Source organism: Pelobates fuscus, chromosome 4 (genome assembly GCF_036172605.1).
Source record: "Pelobates fuscus isolate aPelFus1 chromosome 4, aPelFus1.pri, whole genome shotgun sequence".
In the NCBI taxonomy this organism is placed as follows: Eukaryota; Metazoa; Chordata; class Amphibia; order Anura; family Pelobatidae; genus Pelobates; species Pelobates fuscus.
Genome location: NC_086320.1, coordinates 321,441,138 through 321,465,520, shown reverse-complemented (window position 1 = coordinate 321,465,520; position 24,383 = coordinate 321,441,138). Strand labels below are relative to the sequence as shown.

The following is a 24,383-nucleotide window of genomic DNA, read 5'->3' as shown; positions in this document are numbered from 1 at the left end:
AGCACATGGAGGGCTGTGCGGCCCCCCAAAGAAATGCCACGCCACACCATTACTGACCCACTGCCAAACCAGTCATGATGGAGGATGTTGCAGGCAGCATAACGTTCTCCACGGCGTCTCCAGACTCTGTCACGTCTGTCACATGTGCTCAGTGTGAACCTGCATTAATCTGTGAAGAGCACAGGGCACCAGTGGTGAATTTGCCAATCTTGGTGTTCTCTGGCAAATGCCAAACGTCCTGTATGGTGTTGGACTGTAAGCACAACCCCCACCTGTGGACGTCGGGCTCTCATACCACCCTCATGGAGTCTGTTTCTGACCGTTTGAGCAGACACATGCACATTTGTGGCCTGCTGGAGGTCATTTTGCAGGGCTCTGGCAGTGCTCCTCCTGTTCCTCCTTGCACAAAGGCTGAGGTAACGGTCCTGCTGCTGGGTTGTTGCCCTCCTACGGCCTCCTCCACGTCTCCTGATGTACTGCCCTGTCTCCTACGCTGACAGACATAGCAAACCTTCTTGCCACAGCTCGCATTGGTGTGCCATCCTGGATGAGCTGCACTACCTGAGCCACTTGTGTGGGTTGTAGACTCCGTCTCATGCTACCATTAGAGTGAAAGCACTGCCAGCATTCAAAAGTGACCAAAACATCCACCTGTTGTCTATCCCATTTGCACAACAGCATGTGAAATTGATTGTCACTCCGTGTTGCTTCCTTAGTGGACAGTTTGATTTCACAGAAGTGTGATTGACTTGGAGTTACATTGTGTTGTTTAAGTGTTCCCTTTAAATTTTTGAGCAGTGTATAACTATATATATATTATAATAATTTTTTTTTTTTTTTAAATAATTTAAAAAGAGGACTGCTGTTGGAGCACCACGAGCTAACATGTTATAATCAATATGCACAAACAAAAATATTATATATATATATATATATATATATGTATAATGAATGTATCCTGATGAAAGCCCTGAACCGGGGCTGAAACGTTGACCTTTGGATTGACAAAAAATAAATTGGATCGTTTGGAAGACCTAGAGTGCCGGTATTTTTTCTATTTTATACTATATTGCTGCTGGGCACCAGGCTGTATATTTATAAGCTGGAGTGCAGGAATTTTTGCTTTTACTATCTATCTATCTATCTATCTATCTATATATATATATATATATATATATATCTCAAAATACACTTAGAATTAAATGATATATATCTATATATAAATAAATAAAAATAAAACGGAATATATATATACAGAATATGTGATAGAGTCCTAACCTCAACATCTAAGGAAAGGGATTTAGGGGTGATTATTTCTGATGACTTAAAGGTAGGCAGACAATGTAATAGAGCAGCAGGAAATGCTAGCAGAACGCTTGGTTGTATAGGGAGAGGTATTAGCAGTAGAAAGAGAGAAATGCTCATGCCACTGTACAGAACACTGGTGAGACCTTACTTGGAGTATTGTACGCAGTACTGGAGACCGTATCTCCAGAAGGATATTGATACTTTAGAGGGAGAAGGATAACTAAACTGGTTCATAGATTGCAGGATAAAACTTACAAGGATAGGCACCCAGACCACTTCAGCTCAATTAAGTGGTCTGGGTTCCAGGTCCCTCTAGTGTTAACCCTACAGATGAAAACATAGCAGTTCCAGAGAAACTACTATGTTTCACTGAGGGTTAATCCAGCCTCTAGTGATCCTGAAAAGGACGAAGGCGAAAAAAATGTTGTGCCATTTTATCCTCTAAGTGTCAGTTTTGCCATTTGTTATATATTTGTGCACATTAATTACTACACTATTAGTTTTTTTTTCTTTCTCTCCCTTATTTCTATTTTAATATCTCCCCTTGTATTGCTATTACATTGGGAGTATTTCCATTTAGTTGTATACTTTCTACTAATAGGTAATTTAATATTCTCTTTCACATTGGGGTGTCTGTGCATCACTAGCGCTAAGGATACAATATATTGTTTATACTTCTGTGCATGCAGTAGAACTGGAAGAGGTGGTTCTGTCCTTTTGGCATCATATTGTATCACTTTATTCAAGATCGCACTTGTCTGTTTTTGTATATGATATTTGTATAGAGCATTGGTCAACAGGCAGTTGTCCTACAGTCAAGGAAACCCCTAAGATCCTTCATTACATGGGAGCTTGGTACCATGTGGAATATAAAAGTTGGTTTTTGCCGGCTTTTGAATTATGCATTACATGATCTTCTGCTGCCTCTACTTAGATAATTGTGTTAAGATCCACCAGTCGACCATGTGGCCTTTTCTGTAATCCGTGCCACTGATTTATGGCATGTTGTTATAATATAACTCAACATGATCTAAGACCCTTTTGCTGTAACCAAAGTCCTCTTACTTATCCAGTAGTAGCTTAGTTTTCAGCTTTGTGGAGTAGCATGTTTTTTTCTTTCCCTCTCCATTGCCTGTAATAGCCCCTGCTGTTCAATCTCTTCCCGTTGCTAGTAGTAGCCCTTTCTCTCACGGTTGATAGTAATTGCCCATTCTTCCTTAGTTTACATCATGCCCTCACCATATTGAATTGTGGTCCAAACTCTGTGCAACTCGTTCTGTAGAATGTAACATCGCCTCATACGTATCACATATTAACAGGATTTGACACATAGAATTGATTGGTACATAGAGCATAATCCATGCAGCCTCACTCATTCTTGTCAGGAGCAGCTCTGCTAGTGCAGCCTCTACAAAGCCGCCTTTTGCTTCTTTCCCAAATGTGATTACATCACTCTACAATCTTCTGTGGGTACAATAAATTTTACCCATTAAGCCCTCATTGAGCTTCTTTCTCTCAATGGTCTAACATTATTTATTAAGTCAATGATAAGACCCACCTCCCCTGGTTATTAGCATTAGAAGCTCCTCCTACCACCAATGAAGGTGTGGGTGGCTATGGGGTACATTAGTTTCCCTTCCTGTATTATTAATAAAATTAGAGCATCAATCTAACACTCATGGGAGGTTGCCCCCAATTATATTTATTTCCCCCACACGCTGACCCACTTTATTATAAACTGGACACATTGTGGGCAGGGGGGTAGAGAGTAATCTGTCCTCCACTCTTTAATATGAAGCATTCACCTGATGCTCATGGGGGTTAGGTGCGTTCTGGCACAGGTGCCCCTGCATATTACAAGCAACTGGGCAGCAATAGCTGCTCAGGCGCTAGCTTATTATTACAGTGAGCGGCTCGTTGTTTAATGCGAATTCCCCCACCCACAGCATGGTGAGTAAGGTCATGAGGGATTTTGTAACCTTTTTTATACTATGTGGATGGAGTCTTATTGACCTCCACAGGATTTTACTATTTTCCCACCTTCTTCACCTACTGTTTGTCAAAGGTATTTAGTCAGAATTGCTTGTCTTGGTTTATCTATTGTGATACGCGCTGCAGAATATGTTGGCGCTATAGAAATTATTGTAATTGCTAAAGCTGCCAAAGTGTAAATGATAAAAATTAAAAAACAAAATAAAATTCTAGTAAACCCATTTTTTTTCTTTTCTTTACTTTTTTTTTTTTTTTTGAAAGAACAATGTTTACATTGCTGGGTTAAATCCACCTCTGGTGACTTTCTTCCTGGCAGCCAATTAAGGTGCTTCTGCTCCACTGGCTGAATAAAACTATGCCATGTGACGCAGAAGCTCAAAGGAAAGCATTGGATTCAAGTATTTCCTATGAGAAGCACTGAATGCCAACCCAATGCTAGCCAAGCATGCATGTCAAATCCCCAATGCTCCTCTTGGATGCAGCCATCGCTAGAGAAGATCATGCCTCCTCAATGACGTTGCACAAGGCGGAGAAGTGACCAGTGCCGAGGTAGTCTCAGCGATGGAAAAAGGTTTTTAATAAATTTTTATTGCTTATGAGGAATTGGGGGGAGAGAAGGGGGAGCTGTATGTAACTAGGGACAGGGTCACTATACAATACAGGTTTGTATTTCTAATGCTATAATGTTCTTATAATGTCACTATGTGAGCTATAAATAGAATTTAATTGCCAAAGCCTATATATTCAATGTGAAATATAGGCTTTAGATTCAATGTGCAAATTGGCTAATGTTAAGCATTTAACTGCTGGAATTAAATCAATCCGAAACGTTAAAAGGCTCATTGGGAGCCAAAATACTGCCAATAAACATGATCGTCAGTTATTAAATTGAGGGTGAAGTTAGCTATGCATTTCCCCTCATGAAATGTGAATATTTAACCCCTGATGTAGATTAATCTTTAATGCTTTATGAAAATAAGGGCATTTAAAGGACGGACGCTAAAACGAAAACTTTAGTAAAAGAATGAGCACATATTATTTTGGTTACTTGCCGTCATCACGATGCCTGCAGTGCAATGATAATACAGGATTGTTGGTGTTCCAAGTCACGTTAGTAGGTCCAGGAATTCTATCTAGAGTGCCAAAAAAAAAGCTATGGAGAAATAGATGCTCTTGGCAATGATATATGTACACCAGGCCACAGTCTCCAGTTTTTTGTGAATTTTTCTTGTCTGGTCCTATGATAACTGCAGATTAAGTGCCACCAATTAAATGAAGTGTCATTGCTTACTCCAGAGTCTGGTCTATAAACCCAGTTTAAATGGCTTCCAACCATATGCCTGAGATTGTGACAACTAGCTTTCCCCCACCTATGTAGGTGTCCACCTCCCACCCTTTGCAGGGGTTAAAAAGGTATGTTTTACTTACCTTACACACCATGGTGCCCTACTTTCCCCACTGCCACTCCTCTTCTTTGACCTATCGGGAAGTATTGGGAGGCAAATCGCTGCATTTCGCCAATTAAGTACTTTAAACGCAATGAGTCATTCGAGCTACAACAGACTTCATGGGTGCATGAACAGTAACATATACCATGAGGTTAGGTAATCGTCAGCAACCAACAATAGGCCCGTATGTTCACATTTCCACAGCATGCTGTACATTGTATAACTGAAAAGAGAGCATAGTATTAGTCCCCAAGTTAGCCCTATTGGTATCTTACAGGCGGTTTTCAATATTTTATTCAAAGTTGTAATTTCCAGAAAATTTACAAATTCCCTTTAACAGCGGTAAGAAGGCCATGTCCATTGCTTAATTAGCGCCAATTTTAATTTGGTCATTAGCCTGTACATTAATTACTGCGCCATGCAATATCTTTGCATATTTTGGTTAATTGCAAAAAATAGATCAATAATCTTTTATTTGATTAGGCTTCAAGTCTCCTATAGTAATCTTTACACACACTATGCTATCTATAAATATGATAGCCAGCTTTAACTGTGTTTTGTTCTTCATGTTTCAGTGATGCAGCAAGTTTTGGAAAAACTGACAGATCTACCCTGCTCTACTGGGGCTGAAGAAATCGATATCATTTTCTTGAAAGGAATAATGGAAAACCCTATTGTAAGATCTCTGGCTAAGGTATTTTATTATCTTAACACAATAGGCTGCTTGTAGAATAATTATCTTTACTTTTCAACATTTTTACCAACAGAACATCAAATTAAAGAATTGTCCATTTCAGAATTCAGACTTACAATTTTGACAGATTTATAGGCCTATTCTGTTTCCTTTGCATCAAAAAAAGCAAACCCAATTTTATTTACCCTTTGAGCCCTCAGTGGCAGATCTCCATGCTGTTGCCCCGCCGCCTTGGCTGTAATCCTCAATCTTGATGATCTCAGCCAGTCCAATGATTCCTATAGGCAAACATTGGGAGGCCAGTGTGCAAGCATGGCAAATCGCTGTGCTGTACCAATCAGCATCTTCTCATATAGATACACTGAATCAGAGTGATCACAGAACTTGGGAGTCAATTAATGTGTTTTGGTGAACTGTCTTACTTAGGTACTTAAAGGGTTACTATACGCACTAAAACAGCTATGGTCGTTGCTGCCGCCCAAGAGTAGTGGGAGTTTGAGCGTAGGACTTGTTTTTGTGTACTAAAACAACTTTGGCTTAGCTTTTAGATTTTTGATATATTGATCATTCCCCTGCAGTCTTACTGCTTAATCATCTGCTATTTAGCAGTAAAATCAGTTTTGTTTCTCTTTATGCAGTCCTATCTACACCTCCTTTGGCTGTAATTCACATGACATTTTTTTTATTTTCAATTAGATCTTACAATAAGTTTTTCCTTATCATGTCTTAAAATTAGATAAATTCATGTGTAAAAAAACATAATTACACCCTTCCTGGTTCTATAAGAATTAAAGGAATACAAATTTGTATTCCAAGCACTGTAGCTCCCCATGCTCTGTAAGGCTTAATAATAAACCCTTACTGTACTTAATTGACTTACACCTCCTCCGACGTCACTTGGCATGGCAGGGATAAGGGACAGGAATATTGCACACAGGCCACTTCAATAAAATTAAGTGGTCTGGGTGCCTATAGTGTCCCTTAAAGAGGCTAAGTAGCAGCCAGGTACTACTAATCAAATTCCCTTTAATTAATTGATCATCTGCAAGTATGACCATGTCTATAACAGCCAAACTTTTAGCAGTTTGTTGGTCTAGACTAAGGTTTGTGTTAACACAATGCTAAGGAAGAAACACATCAGCAATGATCTTAGAGAAGCAATTGTGGCTGGCTATTATTATTATTGATATAGTGCCATCAGATTCCGTAGCGCTGTACAATGGGTGGACGAACAGACATGTTTTTATAACCAGACAATTGGACGTACAGGAACAGAGGTGGAGGGCTATCAAACTGGGAAAGGTTACAAGGCATTTTCCAAACAATTTAAAGTCCATCATTCTATAGTGAGAATGATTATTCAAAAGTTGAAAACATTCAAGACACCAGTCACAGACAGACAGACACCAGTCACCAGTTGGCTCTACAAGCAATTAATTCATAAGGTGTACTTGTTTTTTCCACGCATGACTTTTTTTAAATAACTTTATTTTAATACTTTTTGTTCAATCATGACACAGTGTAATATGTCATGTGCTGTTCATCTGAGGTTGTATTCACTTAATTTTAAGACCTGCTAAGGAACATATGATTGTTACGTCCTGATATGTAAAACCATAGCATTCAAAGAGGGTGTACTTTGTTTTTGTCCTTTGTATTGCATTACTGACCTCTCTGGCACAAAGGTTTAAAGCGAACCTGTCATAGATGGGGACCAACACTGTGATGGACTGGAGGAGGACAAAAACAGTTCTCCTGCTCTTCCTTGTTGCTCAACTGCCTGCATAGAGCGGTATGCCAACAATTTAATGATAGGTAGGAGTGGAATCACATTTTCAAATCGCTAATAAATAAATATGTACATTTACTAGCATTTGTACAGCTGCTCAACTAACTTGTGTATACCATGGCAGGTACACTGTAAATATCCTGTTTAGTGATTCAAAGGGAAAAAGAAAATCTATAATGTATTTCTTCAATTAATGTTAGTTATTCTTTCCAGGGGGATCAACTCGAAGGCTAACACGGCCAAATAAACAGGTTTACGATTACGTGGGCCGCACAAAATCTTCAGTTTTCATAGAAAAGCAGGAAAAGTACAGTATAAAAAAAGTTGCATGACACTGGAAGTCCTCACGCTCATGGGGCTTCAAAGTAAACAAAAGAGCAAATTTATTTTAACCTCCCTGGCGGTATGATTATGTCAGGAATTTGGTACCAAAAGCGGTACCATTTTTTTGCATTTGATTTACCCGCCCAGTTCCGCCTCCATGTCAGGCATGTCAATCAAATTTTAATTAATCAAATCACATAATTACGTTAAAAGATTATTTAAATATACATGTAGAATTTTAATATATATGCATTTATAGGTATTTAAATTCTATGTGTATACTAATGTAATCTTTTATGTAATTATATGTATTTATCTATATATATATATTTGCGGTTATTTGTATTTTATATATATATAGATAAATATAGAATGTCATTCTAAGTGTATTTTGTTACCGATATATATATTAATAACAAAATACAGTTAGAATGAAATTACATATGCATATATAATTTATATAAAATTTTGTTTCAATATTTTATTTATTTATTTTATTATTTTATTTATTTATTATTTTAATTATACGTATTTATATATAATATATGTACATCTATTATATATATAATATATATACATATTATATATAACGTCATTCTAAGTGTATTTTAATATTAATATATATACTTATATTAATATTAAAATACACTTTGTATGACGTTACATATATATAATATGTATATATATTATTATATAATATATATACATATTATATATATATATAAAAATATATTTAATTTATTTTTACACTTGTCTTTTATTTATTTTTTTTATACTTCCCACCAGCAGGGGGACTGTCTGATATTTCAAACAGTCCCCCTGCTGGCAGATCCACAGCCAGCTATAGAGGGCCATGTGATCGCTCTTTGAGAGCGATCACATGGCCCCCGGGGGCCTGATTTGCCGTGGGAGGGCTGCCTGGGCTGTGAGGCAGTCCTCCCGAAGCGGATCGCGGCGGAGGTAAGTACATCTTATCTACCCCGAGCGTGACTCGGGGTTACCGCTTCTGGCAGCGAAAATTAACCCCGAGTCACGCTCGGGAATACCGCCAGGGAGGTTAAGGAGTCTTGCATTTGCAAATAACCAATGTTTCAGTCCAACTACCTTGACATAATAAGACAAAATTGGTAATGGGACTGAAATGGGGAATATATGCTGTTGCACAGCTGCAAAAAACAAATGACGTTATCTTGTTGATTTTGGAGTCCTATGGGTGTGTTCTTCACTTTGGCTGAGATCATCAATATTGATGATCTCAGCCAATCCAATGCTTTCCATAGGAAAGCATTGGGAAGCTATTGTGCATGTGTGGCAAAACGCTGTGCGGCCAATCAGCGCCTTCATGCAGACCCAATGTAATACAATGCCCCCTCCACACATTCTAATACACTGCCCCCTCCCTCCATTATAATACACTACCCCCAAATCCAATACACTGCCCACCCTCACTCTTATACACTGCCCCACACCCCCAATCTAATACACTGCCCCCTCAATCTATTAAATTGCCTCCCCAATCGAATACACAGCCTCTCACTGCATCCTGCCACTCTAATAAATACTCTGCCCTCTCCCCCAGTCTTATACACTGCCCCCACACTCCACTGTAATTGAATACACTGCCCCTACTCCCACCACTGTAATTTAATACACTGCCCTCCCTCCTTCAATTTAATACACTGCCCTCCCTCCTTCAATTTAATACACTGCCCTCCCCCAATGTAACACACTGTCCTCCCTACAATGCCTCTCTTGCCCCCAATTTAATACATTGTCTCCCTCTCCTAATTTTACGCACTGCCCTCCCACCACTCTAATGCACTGCCCCCTCCCACCACTATAATTCACTGCCCTCCCCAATTTAATTCACTGCTCTCCCCCCAACACTGCCCCCCTCCCTCTATTCTAATACACTGCCCCTTCTGTCACGAACGCACCCTACTCCAAGAGTGTGTGTGACGTAGTTATGGTGGTGAAAGGGTTAAAGTTCACTATATTTGTCTGCACTAGACCGGAAATAATGACAAAATCCCCCTTTTAACACCACCGACACTTAAACATAATAATATAACTATTACTATTTTAACGCTGCCACCACCAAGACAATTTATAAATGGGGTGCCTTGGTCCCCCAGGTAAATCAACAATAAAACCCACCAAATATTACTTGGTACAAAAATACTAACTAGTCTCTTTAGGTAAAGTGATTCTTAACCAGACAAAGACAAAACTTAATAAATGAATGTTTATTATGAGCAAAAGATAGTCACAGTGCATATAACAATATATGATAAACAAATTATTTACACCAACAACAGATAAAAAACAAAAAGGATAAAATACAGAAGTCCTAATTACTCACTTAGGTTTTCAAAGTGCAACTTCTGTCCAGGGGGTCTCTGGCAAGGAAAGGTGGTGACTCACTCAAAATTAGATCTTGGCCCCAAGCAAGTACACCAGCACCCTTTAGGATCATTAGAGATATACCCTGTGGATTACCACGCCTCACCCAGAGGTGGAGTTAAGGCGTATCTATAGAAATACTAAGTGGCCACCCCCTTGTGTCCCGACCCACATCAATCCAAACCAAACCTTTGGTTCTATCTTCTCTTATGTACCTGCCACAGAAATAAGAATTGCATCTACAAATTTATTATTTTCCCATTCCATTATCCAATAGGACAGACATCACAATTCCTTCCCCTATGGTGAAGTTAGGCCACTCATGTTTGGACTTGGTTAGAAGATGGCGCTTGTCACATTCCAAATATAACAAAAATGAGGCTTTATTATTATTCTGTGGGGTAAATATGAATGTTTTTGTCCTTCCTTTGGATATGATACTGGAACAAAGCTAATGGCATTTACATATTAAAGAGATTTACTCATCACTTACAAGGTACATGCCAAATGGATGAAGAGACATTCAGACTTTTTCCAAGTGTAGAACCTCACAACTTGCAGAGCCTTGATTACTTCACATCCATATAGTAAAATCCTTTTCGCATTGCTATGCCATTCATACTACCCCTTCTGTCATCTGACCTCTGTGCGGCTTCAAAAGATGTAACCCCTTTTGACCTCAACAATACCACCTCTGTAATTTGTGCCATTTACTACACAAATTGCATTAAAGGATAATATTCCATAGTGTAATAATAAATTATGCACCCTTGCCGTGACACCTTCCCTCCCCCAATTTAATACACTGCCCCCTCCTTCCCCTAATTGAATACACTGCCTTCCCCCTAATTTAACACACTGTCGCCATATGCGCCTATATGCACATATCTAGGGGCCAGCGTGGACCAATGCTTACCGCACTTGCGGCCTTCGGAGCACAAAGGGCAGACAGGAAAGCAGCCATAGGGCAGACGGGCTGCAAAAATATTCATTGTGGGACTCGTGGCCCACGGGCCGCAAGTTTGACATGCTTGATGTTTAGAGTCTGCTTTTCATTTACATTGACCTATGCACAATATTGAATTATAATTTATTGAGTAAACAAAATTTTTTACTTCAACTTGAGCTTTTTGTTTGCCTCTGCTTATTTCTGTGTTGGGCCACAGCTGTGTCAACCACACCTGTTACTTGGAGCAACCTTTGTGATCACTGTAAAATTGTTAAACAGTTTGTGTGTTTGGAGTACACTGATATATATATATATATAGATATATAGATATATAGATATATAGATATATAGATATAGATATATATATAGAGAGAGAGAGTAGATTGGATTAGCCGTTTTAGTCTAGTAGACTAACAGTGTGTATATATATATGTAACTACTAGACTAATACAGCTAATATATAAATATATATATATATAATCTCTTCAAACAAATCATACATATTCACAATATGTAGTGAACAAAACACGTTAAATCAATGTTACAGGCCCACCTTGGCCTTCATCAGGTTTGGATATAACTTATTTTTTATAGTGGGGGAAAAAAAAAATTTTTTTTCAAAAGCCCTGAGAGTTAAAAAATTTTTTTAAGATATATTGGTGGTGGATGGTACCCAGGCAATATCTTGTTGTGTTATGTGTGTGCTTTCAAATAAAACTAGCCGAAACTGTTACATGTTCCATATAGTTGTCCTCTAATTTATTTAATAAAACATGATTCCTTCATACAGGCACATGAGCGGCTAGAAGATACAAAGCTGGAAGCAGTTGGTGAAAATAATGTAGAACTACTAAATGAAATTCTTGAAGATATTAGTCCTTTAGTTAATGAAGATAAGAATGTTGAAGAATTAGTTGGCATCCTTAAGGAGCCTCATTTTCAGGTATGGAGAATGACAAATCCTAGACCTTTTCGTTGAAAGACAAAATAATCCTATCACACAAGGCCATATATGCCAGTTGTATATCATACACTTAAAACGGCACTGTCGTGGCTGAATACCGTTTTGTTTTTTTAGCTCCCCCTCCCGACTCCACTACAGTTAACTGACCCCTTAGTCACCCCCAAATACCCCTAAGCACCCATATTACCTATTTATTTTCTGCCCCGATCTATATTCTGGGCGCTGCCATCTTTGGATGGTTCGATGTAGCCCCTGTGGACACGTCATCTGCCCACACTAGATAATGCTGTGAGATTCCCGAACATGTCCAGTTAAACACCTGGGCATGCGAATAGGAATTTCATCTATTCATTCATTCGTCAGAAAGCCAAATGAATGACTAGAAATGTCAGAGAAACAAACACTTAATATCAGTGTTCGTTTGTTCGTTCAGTTTATTACAAGGAGGGAGCTACCGGCGCGCAGCTTCTCCTTATAATATGTAACCATAGAAGCGGCAGGGAGCAGTGCTCCCCGCCACTTCCTAAGTCCCCCATGTCCTCCCTCACTCTATGGGGGTCAATATGACCCCATAATAGCATAAGGGAGATTCAAATCACCCGAATGCCCTACTCGCTATTCCGCAAGTAGGGGCATGTCTACTAAACCCATGGCTGCTGTAAAAAAAAAAACACTAGTAGCCCCTACCCCTGCGCGGCGGGTGGGGGCCATACATAACAATAGAGGGGGAACCTACTGTCCTCCCCTCTGCCCCCACCCCTGGGTGGCGGGTGGGGGCCCTAAATGACCCACCCCCCCTTCTAAGGTGACTAGGGGCCCCCAAGCCCCTCGTCACACAGCCCTACCCAAATAAAAACTCTCCCCTACCTAATCCCTCACCCTAAAAATAGTGAGGGGGGAATAAAATAACTAACCTGTAAAGAAAACTTACCATTTGATGTCTTAATTTTTCAGCCCCAAAAAAGGCCAAATTAAAAACCATCATACCCGGCGATATAATCTTAACCCGGCGAGGGCACAGCTCAGACTGAGCTCCGCAGGGTGGGGTAAGGCTTATAAAGCCTTGCTCTACCCTGCAATTAGGCTAAGAACACTCTGGTTGGCTTGAAATCCATCCAATCAGAGTGCTCTGTGTCATTTTACACAGCGTTGGAAAGTTCTTTGGAATTTTCCCACGCTGTGTAAAATGACTCATAACCACCTGCCGCTCAGGGGTGGGGGCCAGGGAGTGGACAGTAGGTCCAACCCCCCAGTATTGTTACTTAGGGCCCCCTCCAGCCGCGCAGGGGGGAGGACAGTAGGTCCACGCCCCCCACATTCTTGTTTAGGATCCCCACCCGCCGCGCAGTGGTGGGTGCTGGGGGGGGAGGACAATTGCCCCCCCCCCCCCCATTATCCTTTAGGGTACTAGGGTTTTTTGTTTTTTTTAAGTGAGCAGCCACAGGTCTCTCCTGCATTCTTATTTAGGGCCCCCACCCGCCGCGCATGGGTGGGGGCCGGGGGTAGGACAGTAGGTCCACCCCCTAGTATTGTTACTTAGGACCCCCACCCGCCGAGCAGGGGTGGGGGCCGGGGGAGGGGTCAATAGGTCCCCCCATTATCCTTTAGGATACTAGAGTTTTTTTATTTTTATTAAGTGAGCAGCCACTGGCTACCAGACATGCCCCTACTTGCGATATAGCGAGTAGGGGCAGAATTTACGAATACTAAGTAATCTTTAAAGAAAGGTAAGTTCGGCATGACAGTGCCGCTTTAATACCATTTTTGTGAAATACTATACATTAAATTCAGTGTTATTTTTGTTTAGACTCTATCATTGTACAAAGAATGTTTCTGCACAAAAACTATTTCTAAGATAGTAGCAGATTTCTACCACCTCTATAGCTGGAGAAGATGTGAGTAACACTACATCTTTGCATGCCATATTCCCTATTAACTATAACTCATCAATATTTTAGTCAATCTAATTTATATTCTTGCCTGGAAGACGTCCTTTAAACCTACTTATACTGTTTTGGGGACCCTGGCACTTCTTCCATTCGTAAATGAGGCTTTTGTGCACAAACTCTACCCTATCCAATTTATTTTGTTGTGTTTGATTTGCTGAAATTAACTAAATATGCATTTAATTCCAGTCTCTGTTAGAAGCCCATGACATAGTGGCATCAAAATGCTATGATTCTCCTCCTCCAAGTCCTGAAATCAACAATTCAATGGTCAACAATCAGATTGCACCAGTTGATGCCATTCGCATGGTTGGCATTCACAAAAGAGCAGGTGAACCCTTGGTGAGTTTTATAACCTTGATTTATGACTTCACTTCTCTCTTTTTTCTTTTTTATATTCTTTTGCTGCAACCATAAAAAATGATGTGCATCACATGACTCTAAAAACAATAAAATATATGGGAATTGCTGCTGCGAGAATAGAGTGGAGCAGATTAGGTTATCAGGTTGTGTGTTTAACAAAGCTGGTCTATGCAAACATAATCTCTCTCTCTCTCTCTCTCTCCCTCACCCTCTCCATATATATAATAAAGCATGTAGAAAACTGGCACACACTCAGGGATTTATACGTTTGTTTCTTTATTTCAAATGATCAAACTTTGGCAATTACATGTGTTTTGGCCCTTCCTTAAGATCAGCTGTGAGTCAGCAGTCAAATGGCACAGCCAGCACACATCAAAACACACTGCATGATAAAGGGAAATACTATTGGGGGTGGTGCAGAATGTGAATTACTTGGGGTAATTCACAAAACTCACGTAGTAAAACAGAGGCAAACATAGCCATGATGTGGCTATAGTGGCGGTATTGTTCCATACAGATGGAATTTGTAAACATTCATATAGCCTAAAGATGCAAAAAAGACTCCAATTTAAAAAAAATATATATTTTTTGATGATGTGTTTATAAAGAGCCACTGTTTCAGGGATTTGTGAAGTGCTGGTATTTCCGGTAGCACACTTGCTAAATAGCATGCATTTACAAATGAGATCATAAATTGACACCTATGATCATTATTAGGAGATATGTCTGTGAAGTGTGAATTTATGATATCATTCACCAATTATGATGTTCATTAAAGGGAAACTGTCACTTAGGAACAAAATGCAATTTGTAACGGCTACTCTAAAATATTTGTGGTATTGTTTTTTTGTTGTTGTTTTTTTTGCATTTGTATAAAAAATGCTGTGCTAAAATGTGTGCCATTGTTCCCTGCACATTGACTGTGAATGTACTTACCATCATACCATGCATACAGCAAGCTGTAATAGTGGGTGGGGGTTGATCTCTTGTAAAAAGCACTGGGAGTGTGATCTTTATTTTCTGTTAAAGGTATATACTCAGTATAGTTTTAAAATGTGCTGAGTAATCAGGTACTACTGCACGTTAATTGAGGGGGGAAAAATCAAATCTTATAAGACATTTCAGAAGCCAAGTGCAATTAATTTAGGTATTTGTTAATCTTTTTCTTTGCATTAGTTGTTTGTTTGTGCTGTGTTAACACATTCATGAGCGCTGTGTGTTTGTCTGAACACAATTTTGGAGTAGAGATTGTAGCTTTATTAGTCCAGTGATGCAGATGTAAGATAACAGATGGAATTAGTATCTATTGGATAGGATTTAATGAAAGCTTATCATTCCAAAATTCTGTTAGTCTAATAAAAAAAAGTATTCCAATATACTATTTTCATCTATTATTTTTACATTTGTATGCTATAAAATACATGGTAACTGTGATTAAAGACCAAGACATTTAACATTACTACTATGTCTTTAAGTATTACCAAACAACTGTTAATCTCCTGTAACTTACAGCCCTCCTTTGGCATTGATAATGAGTCACTTGTGGAGATGTGGGAGGCAGCTCTGAACTTTGATTAAAACTCCATATATACAAAAATAAATGACTAGGAGCATTCGGCAGAACAAGAACTTATCAGTGGGCTGCTGCTGAACATAAACGTTAAATGCAAGGAATAAGCGCAATCTACCCCCAAACATACAAATCCTCTCACTCTGTAATAAATAGTATTTAGTTACATAACATGCTAAGCCTGCAGATGCATCAAAATTCTCAATCATGGTTGGGACCTGACCTGATGATTATATATGAAATTGATCAGCATATATTTGCATATAAAAAATAAAAAACATGGAGAGGTATACTTTATATTGTTCATCCAGCCATGTGTATTATATATTATTTATTTAGTGACCACATATGCCATGGTGCTTTACAGTTTACAATGTGGACATAAAACTGAAATTAACCCCCATTCACACCAATGTGAATTGAGACTCTTATAAAGAGATTTATTTAACCCCCTTAAGGACACATGGCATGTGTGACGTGTCATGATTCCCTTTTATTTCAGAAGTTTGGTCCTTAAGGGGTTAAGGACAATGAACACTACAGCCTATAGTGTTTATTGTGCAAAAAATCTTTGGATTACATCAACTGTTTTCTGTCAAATCCCTATCATTCAAAGCGTGACACGTCTGCATCTGTTTGAGTAATACAGATGGCAATGACCTGACCCACGTGCTCACATCCATGCAAAGTTAGACAGATAATACAGCAGTGACTCTTCCCCATTACCTGAGTGGATGGAGTCAGGAAGTGTTTGACTGCTACATGAAATCGGTTTGACAGAAAACTCTGGACTACACTCAAACACTTTGTTGCATCATTACCACTACAAGAAGCTGTAGTGTTTATGGTGCTTAAAGGGCTCCAATACAAATTAATGGCAAAGGGGAACATTTGATGACCGAGGCAGAGCTTTTTCATAAGAATAGCCATTAGGTAATTTAGTATTTACTGGCGGAATGAATTAATTGAAAAAAATGAATTGAAGAGGAAATACAATGAGCAGTAGAGTTGTTCAGGTTTTTGTAGTTTAGTGTCAATAATTTGGATTGGATCGGTATGTGAAGCCAGTGTAACATTTGGCAAAGCTATAAGTGGTGGGCATGTAAGATAAACCAGGTTACAGCTATCAATACAGATTGTAGTGTGGGAATATAGGCTTGTGGGAGACTAATAAAGATCAAATTGCAATAGGAAGTGCATAACAGAGTACCTTAGTCGTATAGGCAGTTTTTTAAGGTGAACATTACAGTATTTGTAACTACACTGGATGTTGAGAGCAAATAAAACCAGAGTAGAAAAGGAGATTGGATTAATGGCTGTTCCTTTGACGTGCTGGGAGTGGGACATTGGAGGGTTGGGTTCAAAAGGGGAAAGATACTATTTAAAGGGTGAGTTTAAGGAAATTGTTAGTCATCCAGTTACACAGACATGATATATTCCAGGAGGGCAGGAGAGAGTTGTATATCTGGGTGTAATCAAAATAAATGCACCCTTCTGTGAAGTTATTTATACACTGCATCTGCCTCAAGTGGAGTAAAGGAAGTAGTAATAGAAACTTGTCTTAGTGTGCCATGCATGCTGCTCTTTGTTTCTTGCACAGCTGGAATCTTCTGATATAGATTAGCAATGTCACTGAACTCAGGCAAAAGGCAAGAACTGTGTTCCACTAAGGCATGTTCAAAAAAAAATCTTAGAGCTCATGGAATTTGGCTCAGAATTCAAGACACATTTGTAAAATGTCTGGTTTCCACATACCTATCCAAAGTATGTACATTACTATAGGCCACTGTTGCTTTAAAGAAATGCTCCAAGCAACACAAAAACTATTGCCCACTGTAGTGGTTTTGATACCTGGAGTTCCCTGGCTGGAATGGAGAAAAAAAAGTCACAGGAAAAGAAGTCACACAAGCTTTGAAAAAAGTTGCATTATAATGGAATACCAACTTTAAAAGTGAAAAGATTTCTTCAAGTGTTTTTTTTAGTAAAGTAATGAAACAAAACATTTAAAGGGACAGTGCAGATTCCAGTAGAAATCGTCCGTTTTATAATTAAACTAGTTTCTGGCTGTGGAACTAAACTCAAGAAGCAGTCATGTGCTCAAAGCAGCCTCCCAATGCTTTCCTATTGGATACATGGGAAATTGGCCGAGATCATCAAATTTGGTGTTCTCCGCCAAAGAGATGGAGCAGGGGCGGAGCCAGACGCAGGAGACCCGCATTGGGGTGGAATAAAGGGAAGTAAAATCACCCTTTCCTTTTTCACATTTATAGGGACAGGAGTACATGTTTTTACTGTTACTGTTACTGTTACTATAGTGTTCCTTTAAATGGTGACTCCAGGGACAGTTTTTAGTGCTTCTGTGACTTTTTTTTCCTGGTTTCCCTGGCAAAGTGTCTGTGTAACCTGTCAAACTGTTTTACTATAGTTTCACAATACCTGGGTTGTAGTGGGTGTGTTGCGCGGAGTGTTCGTTTGATGCTAGTGCCTTGCTCCTGTGTTTTGTATCTGGAAATATAGATGCTATGAATCCCCATTCACAGAACATCCTGTACAGCTGAGCACCATTTGTTAAAGCAAATTATGATTTCTTTCAGCATTTATATATTAATACAATAACAACAACATTACAGATCCCAACAACAACAATAAATGGCTAACCGTATTCATTTTCATTTAGGAAATAGTCATTGTGCAGTAGACCTGCAAACTAGTAGCACTATTCATTGCTTTTTGTATGTTTAATATGTTCTGTGTCTATGCAATGTTTGGGACAGTGTATCTGATACAATTTTAATTCAGCCTTCTCTCAAGCTGAATGGCAGCTCACAGGCAGACTGTTTGTCCAGGCACTGCCCTACTACCATTACAGAAACCTCAGCACTAACAGACTGTGTAGCCTTAAACAATTTTTTGGTCTCAAATTTGGTTTATTAGGTTGTCCCTAGAACATATGTAGAGAGAACATATATAATGTTGCTCAATATATTATGGGAAAATATTGGTGGTTCTGATGACATCCTAATAAACCATGAGACCAAAGGTCAAGTAATTATATAAATGTCTGTATTATTTTCCAATAATACAGGGTGCAGCAGAACAGATTAAACAGTTTTGAGGCGTCAATGCTCAGGCTGTGGTGGGGGGGAGGCAGGTGCACCTGGTCTCATTGTGTTCCGTCCGTCACCCCATTTCAGTAGCCAATATGGTTTGGCCCGGAGTACATCAAGGCTTTGCTGTGCAGGCAAATTTCGAAAACAACTAGTCTGTGATCGCAACGCAAAGAGCTTTTCGTCAATGGTTCAACATTCGGTTAGGAGGTAGGAGGAAACTGGTACCACGATTAGAAGATGTACACATGACCTGGCACAGGTCCATAAGAACACCAGAAAATGTACAGATGGTGAGAGCAGCAATTGAGCAGTCACCAGGACGTTCTGCTCGAAAGCATGCTGTTGCTTTGAGAATGTCAGACCGCAACCTGAGGAGGATTCTTCATTTCGATTTGCAGTTTTATCCCTACAAGATGTTGGCTCAGGAATTGTAGCAGATTTTGCCAACCGCAGAAACCTGTGTGAGCAAATGCTTGTACAGATTCCTACCTGCAGCATCTTTCTTCAGTATCGACAAGGCACATTTTCATCTCAGTGGAGCTGTGAATAACCAGAATTTCTGCTACTGGGCTCAAAATAACCCCCGAATGAGTCATGAAAGACCACTACATTCCCCTAAACGAACGGTGTGGTGTGCCGTATCACAATTCGGAGTGATAGGACCGTTCTTTTTTGAGGAGGAAGATGTGACCGTGAATTCTGAACGTTATGTCTCAATGGTGGAACATTTTCTGCAGCCCAGAATGGAAGAGATTGTTGAAGAAGAGGAATTGGGGGAGTTCTGGTTCCATCAGGATGGGGCTGCAGCCCACACAACCTGAAATCCACTCAATGTTTTGAAAGAAATGTTTCCCGGACGTCTGGTTTCTCAGAGGGGTGATGTGGGGTGGCCGGCGCGGTCACCAGATTTAAACATTTGCGTTTTTTTTTTTTTGTTTCTTTGGTGATATCTGAAGGAAAAAGTGTTCAAACATTGCCCTCACACCCTACCAGAGCTAAGGGAGCAGATTATTGAAGAAGTTAAAGGGAAACTCCAGTGCCAGGAAAACAATCAGTTTTCCTGGCACTGCAGGTCCCCTCTCCCTCCCACCCCCTAATCCCCGGTTGCTGAAGGGGTGAAAACCCCTTCAGTGACTTACCTGAGGCAGCGACAATGTCCCACGTCGCTGCTTCTTCCTCCGCGCCGCTCCTCTCTCTGATTGCGTCGGCCGGTGGGCGAGACTGATCCCCACCGGCCCGGGAGACCTAATGCGCATGCGTGGCAATGCCATGCATGCGCATTAGTGCTCCCCATTGGAAATTTCCTATGGGGAAATGAGCGACGCTGGAGGTCCTCACACAGCGTGAGGACGTCCAGCTACGCTCTAGCACAGGTTTTCTGTGCTAGAAACCAGGAAGTGCCCTCTAGTGGCTGTCTAGTAGACAGCCACTAGAGGTGGAGTTAACCCTGCAAGGTAATTATTGCAGTTTATAAAAAAAAACTGCAATAATTACACTTGCAGGGTTAAGAGTAGTGGGAGTTGGCACCCAGACCACTCCAATTGGCAGAAGTGGTCTGGGTGCCTGGAGTGTCCCTTTAATGCCATACCCCGCGATATGTGTGAACGAGCTGTACAATACTTCAGAGATCGTCTCCAACAGTGTGTTGTTGCTAATGGCCACCTTTCGAGGACATTATTTTCCAATAAACAGTTTTTCTCTATATTTCTCGGTTAATTTTTTTTTTTTTTTTTTTATATAACCCCTCAAAACTGCTTAATCGGTTCAGCTACACCCTGTACATTTTCACAGTTTTTTATGTTGCTTTATAATTTTAGGCTGTCCAGAAAGGCAGAGAGCTAGGGAAATGGCTTCCCTGGCTGAGATCAGCACTCTTGATGACATCAGGAAAACCAGTGCATCCCCGTAGGAAAGCACTGGGAGGCTTGTGTGCATGCCCAGCTGATCTTTGATCTTATATGAGAAGCATTTGATTGAAAAACTGACTGTTATTGCCTCTAGAGATTGTCAGGAAGACTGCCACCAGAGGTGTGTTGCAATGAAAACATAGCCGCTTCTATAAAAATGCAATATTTTACATAACTGGTTTAAAGGGACACTAAAGGGAACCTGGAAAATGTCAGCTCATTGAAGTGGCCTTGGTGTAGTGTCCCTGTCCCCCTTATTCCTGCAATGTAAATCATTGTAGTTTTAGAGAAACTACACTAATTACATTGCAGAACTATAATTCCTCTAGTGGCAGTCCATCAGCATGGTGACATCTAGCGTCCATTAAATCCCCATAGGAAAGCATTGAAGCATGATGTCCGAGGAGGCAGAGCGCCGACCCAGCGCCAAGGGAGATTGGTGCTGGAATCGGAGTGTGCTGTGAGGAAGGTGGGGTGGTGTGCTAAAGGGAACTATACTGTAAGGAATACAACTTCATTGAGTGGTCTGGATTCATTCAGTATCCCTTTAAGTGACAAACTTATGACATCAGTGAAGAAGAAACAGGCATGCTTTCTGAAATAAGAATGGCAGTACACTGTAGAAATTCTGTAAAGAGAGAAACACGTAAAGCAGCTCTAACTAGTTACAGTCTAATGAGTAATTTCATATTTGTGAAATTAGATGTGATTATATATATTTTTTTCCTTTTCCTTTTCTCTTCAATGCAATTTCCTGTGCATTTTACCAGAAAGCCTTGAGTGGGGAGTAACTGACTTCTCTTTTGTAAAAGATAAGCGCTATTGTCAGTGTGTTTTAGAGGATAATTACAGAAACAAGTTCATATCTAATCAGAAGAATAGGTTAAATAAATGAAAGGCACACCTTGAAACATAAAAGGAGCAATAATCAATAAAGGTGCAGTTCATGAGATGATTACAGAGCCTGTTGATTATGCAAGCCGGTTTTCATTTCTCTCTGCACACCACTGTAATTAGTTTTTGTTTTTCCACATGAAGATCTGAGAATTTCCACAACAAGTCAGAAAATACACTGGAGAAATAAATAAATAAAAAAAAAAACACATACTCCCTTTTAAATAAAATAGCACTTGGCAGAGTGAGTGCTTTCTTACCAGTTCTGTAAAGTGCATTTATCACCTTGGCAGTAAATGACTGTGTTATTTCTTATACATTTTCATATCTTCACTTCTTCTGTCCGGCAAAGGAGGACTAATAATTATAATGACATCTGTGTTTGGCCCCTTTTTTGAAAGTGTCAAGAAGGGGAGGGGCAAAGTCATCATCACATAAAGCCAAGGTAAATGGCGTTTTCACAACTATGGTGTCAGGAATACATGCATGTATTCTTGACATTATAGTGTTCCTTTAATCAAATTAAAGGAACATTCTAGTCACCATAACAACTTCATCCAAAGGAAAATGCTATGATGCCAGGAGGCCCCTGGGTGCTCTTTCCTTTAAGGGGTTAAACCTCTCTCAAATGGTTTAACCCCAAAGACTTCCTCCAGCTCCAGATTTTCAGGTCGCTCAGTGGTATTCGGCTTCTGAAATGGAGTGTCGGGAAGTGCAGATTGACGTTGGGCATTGATGCCACTGATTTGGCTTGTCAGCTGACGCTATAAGTCAATCACTAGTTCCCGGTTCATAAAATGTTTTACTTTTTGTGAATGGAGAGCTTCTGATTGGCTTAGAGTGCCAGCTGACCGCTCTAGCCAATCAGCGACACCCTTACCCAACAGCACTCTGTGCTTCCTGACACTCCGTAAATAAAAGACACATTAACACTGAGATTTATTTTTTTTACCTGGGAAGAGAAGGTCCAAAGATTCCCTGCCAGGCCCAGGTTCCAAAGCCTTATGATGTGGTGTCCAGAATAAAGTGGAGGGATCACTTCACTTGTCCTCCTTGCTCAAATCTCCTTTTCTTCTTCTTCATTTGACACAGTCTACTTATTCTTCTGACACTGTCTTCTCTCTTCCTTGGCTTCTTTTGCTCCTTTACCTTTCTGCTTCTTTTACGCCCTTCTGCTCCTTTCTCTTTCTGATCCCATTCTGCTCCTTCTCCTACTTTACCTTTGTGCTCCTTCTGCCCCTTCCAGCTCCTTGCTGCAACTTTCTGCTCCTTGCTGTACCTTCCTGCTCATTTCTGTTCCTGCTCCTTCTCCTACTTTATCTTGCTGCTCCTTTCATTCCTGCTCCTTCCTGCCCCTTCCTGCTTTTTGCCGCACCTTCCTGCTCATTTCTGTTCCTTCTTCTTTCTGCCCCTTCTTCTACTTTACCTTGCTGCCCTTTCTACTCCTTCCTGGCCATTTCGGCTCCTTCTTCTATTTTACCTTTCTGCTCCTTTACCTTCCTGCTCCTTCCTGCCCCTTCCTGCTCATTTCTGTCCCTTCTCCTTCCTGCTCATTTCTGTTCCTTCTCCTTCCTGCTCCTTCTTCTACTTTACCTTGCTGCCCTTTCTACTCCTTCCTGGCCATTTCTGCTCCTTCTTCTACTTTACCTTTGTGCTCCTTCTGTCCCTTCCTGCCCCTCTCTTCTCCTTGCAGCCCCTTCCTGCTCCTTTCCGCCCCTTCCTTGTTCATTTATATTCCTTTCTGCTCCTTCTCCTACTTTACCTTTGGGCTCCTTCTGCCCCTTTCTACGCCATTCTGCCCTTTCGAGCTCCTTGCTGGCATCTTTCTGCTCCTTCTACTTAACCTTTGTGCTCCTTCTGATTCTTTCTGCTCCTTTACCTTTGTGCTCCTTTTGTCCCTTCCTGCCCCTTGCAGACACTTCCTTCTTCTTGCAGCTCCTTGCTTCCCCTTTCTGCTCCTTGCTTCCCCTTTCTGCTCCTTCCTGTATGCTGCCCCCTATGCCTCAATGACCTAATCTGTAGACTGCCCCCCCATGCCTCAATTACCTAATCTGTATGCTGCCTCCCCCCATGCCTCACTTAGCTGATCTGTATGCTGCCCCCAATTCCTCACTTCCCTGATCTGTAGGCTGCTCCCCCATTACTCACTTTCCTAATGTGTAGGCGGCCCCCGCCCCTCCTCCACCTCCCCTCATCCCCCCCCCCCCCCTTATTCCCACACTTACCTGATCTGTAGGCTGTCTCTACAGTCTAGGAGTTGCTGGCTGCACTCTGTGCTGCTCCCCTACGGTTTCAGTCAGGATAGAGAAGCAGGAATGTAGCCTCTTCTCCCTGCCTTTCTCCATACACAACGTCACCTAGTGGCTGGTGCCGGTATTGCAGTGTATTAGCAATCTCTATAGAACAATACCGGCACAAATTGAAAATTCGTGGGGGGTTGGGGAAGGGGGACAAGTGCCCCCCTGCGGATGCCCATGGCTGCTGTGCTGAGAATGGTAGGTGACATAACTGCGTACACAGATGTGTAACTGTAACATCTATGTATTACACATATATCTTATGTCATTACTTATGCAAACGTTGATATCTGAATCTTAGAGGACTAATACCATCTAACATCTGAAGACATTTAAAATCTGTTTTCAAGTCTGTGATTTGAAACACCATTTAGTGAAATGGCTAGTTTTTTGTTTTTGTTTTGTTTTTTTACTCTGTCATGCTG

The 24,383-nt window shown here is 40.5% G+C and overlaps 1 protein-coding gene across 2 annotated transcripts in view; it reads left to right on the top strand.

The window, feature by feature from the left end:
- The window catches only part of PALS2 (protein associated with LIN7 2, MAGUK p55 family member), a 141,060-nt gene that overhangs the window by 45,520 nt on the left and 71,157 nt on the right, over positions 1–24,383 (top strand). Inside the window, exons 2-4 of one of the 2 annotated variants that reach the window (XM_063452368.1) lie at positions 5,324–5,424; positions 11,698–11,850; positions 14,007–14,159. In XM_063452368.1, coding sequence (XP_063308438.1) covers positions 5,324–5,424; positions 11,698–11,850; positions 14,007–14,159 — 407 coding nt within the window. Of the gene's footprint in view, positions 1–5,323; positions 5,443–11,697; positions 11,851–14,006; positions 14,160–24,383 lie in introns of both variants that reach the window. The other variant, XM_063452367.1, reaches the window with a different exon arrangement.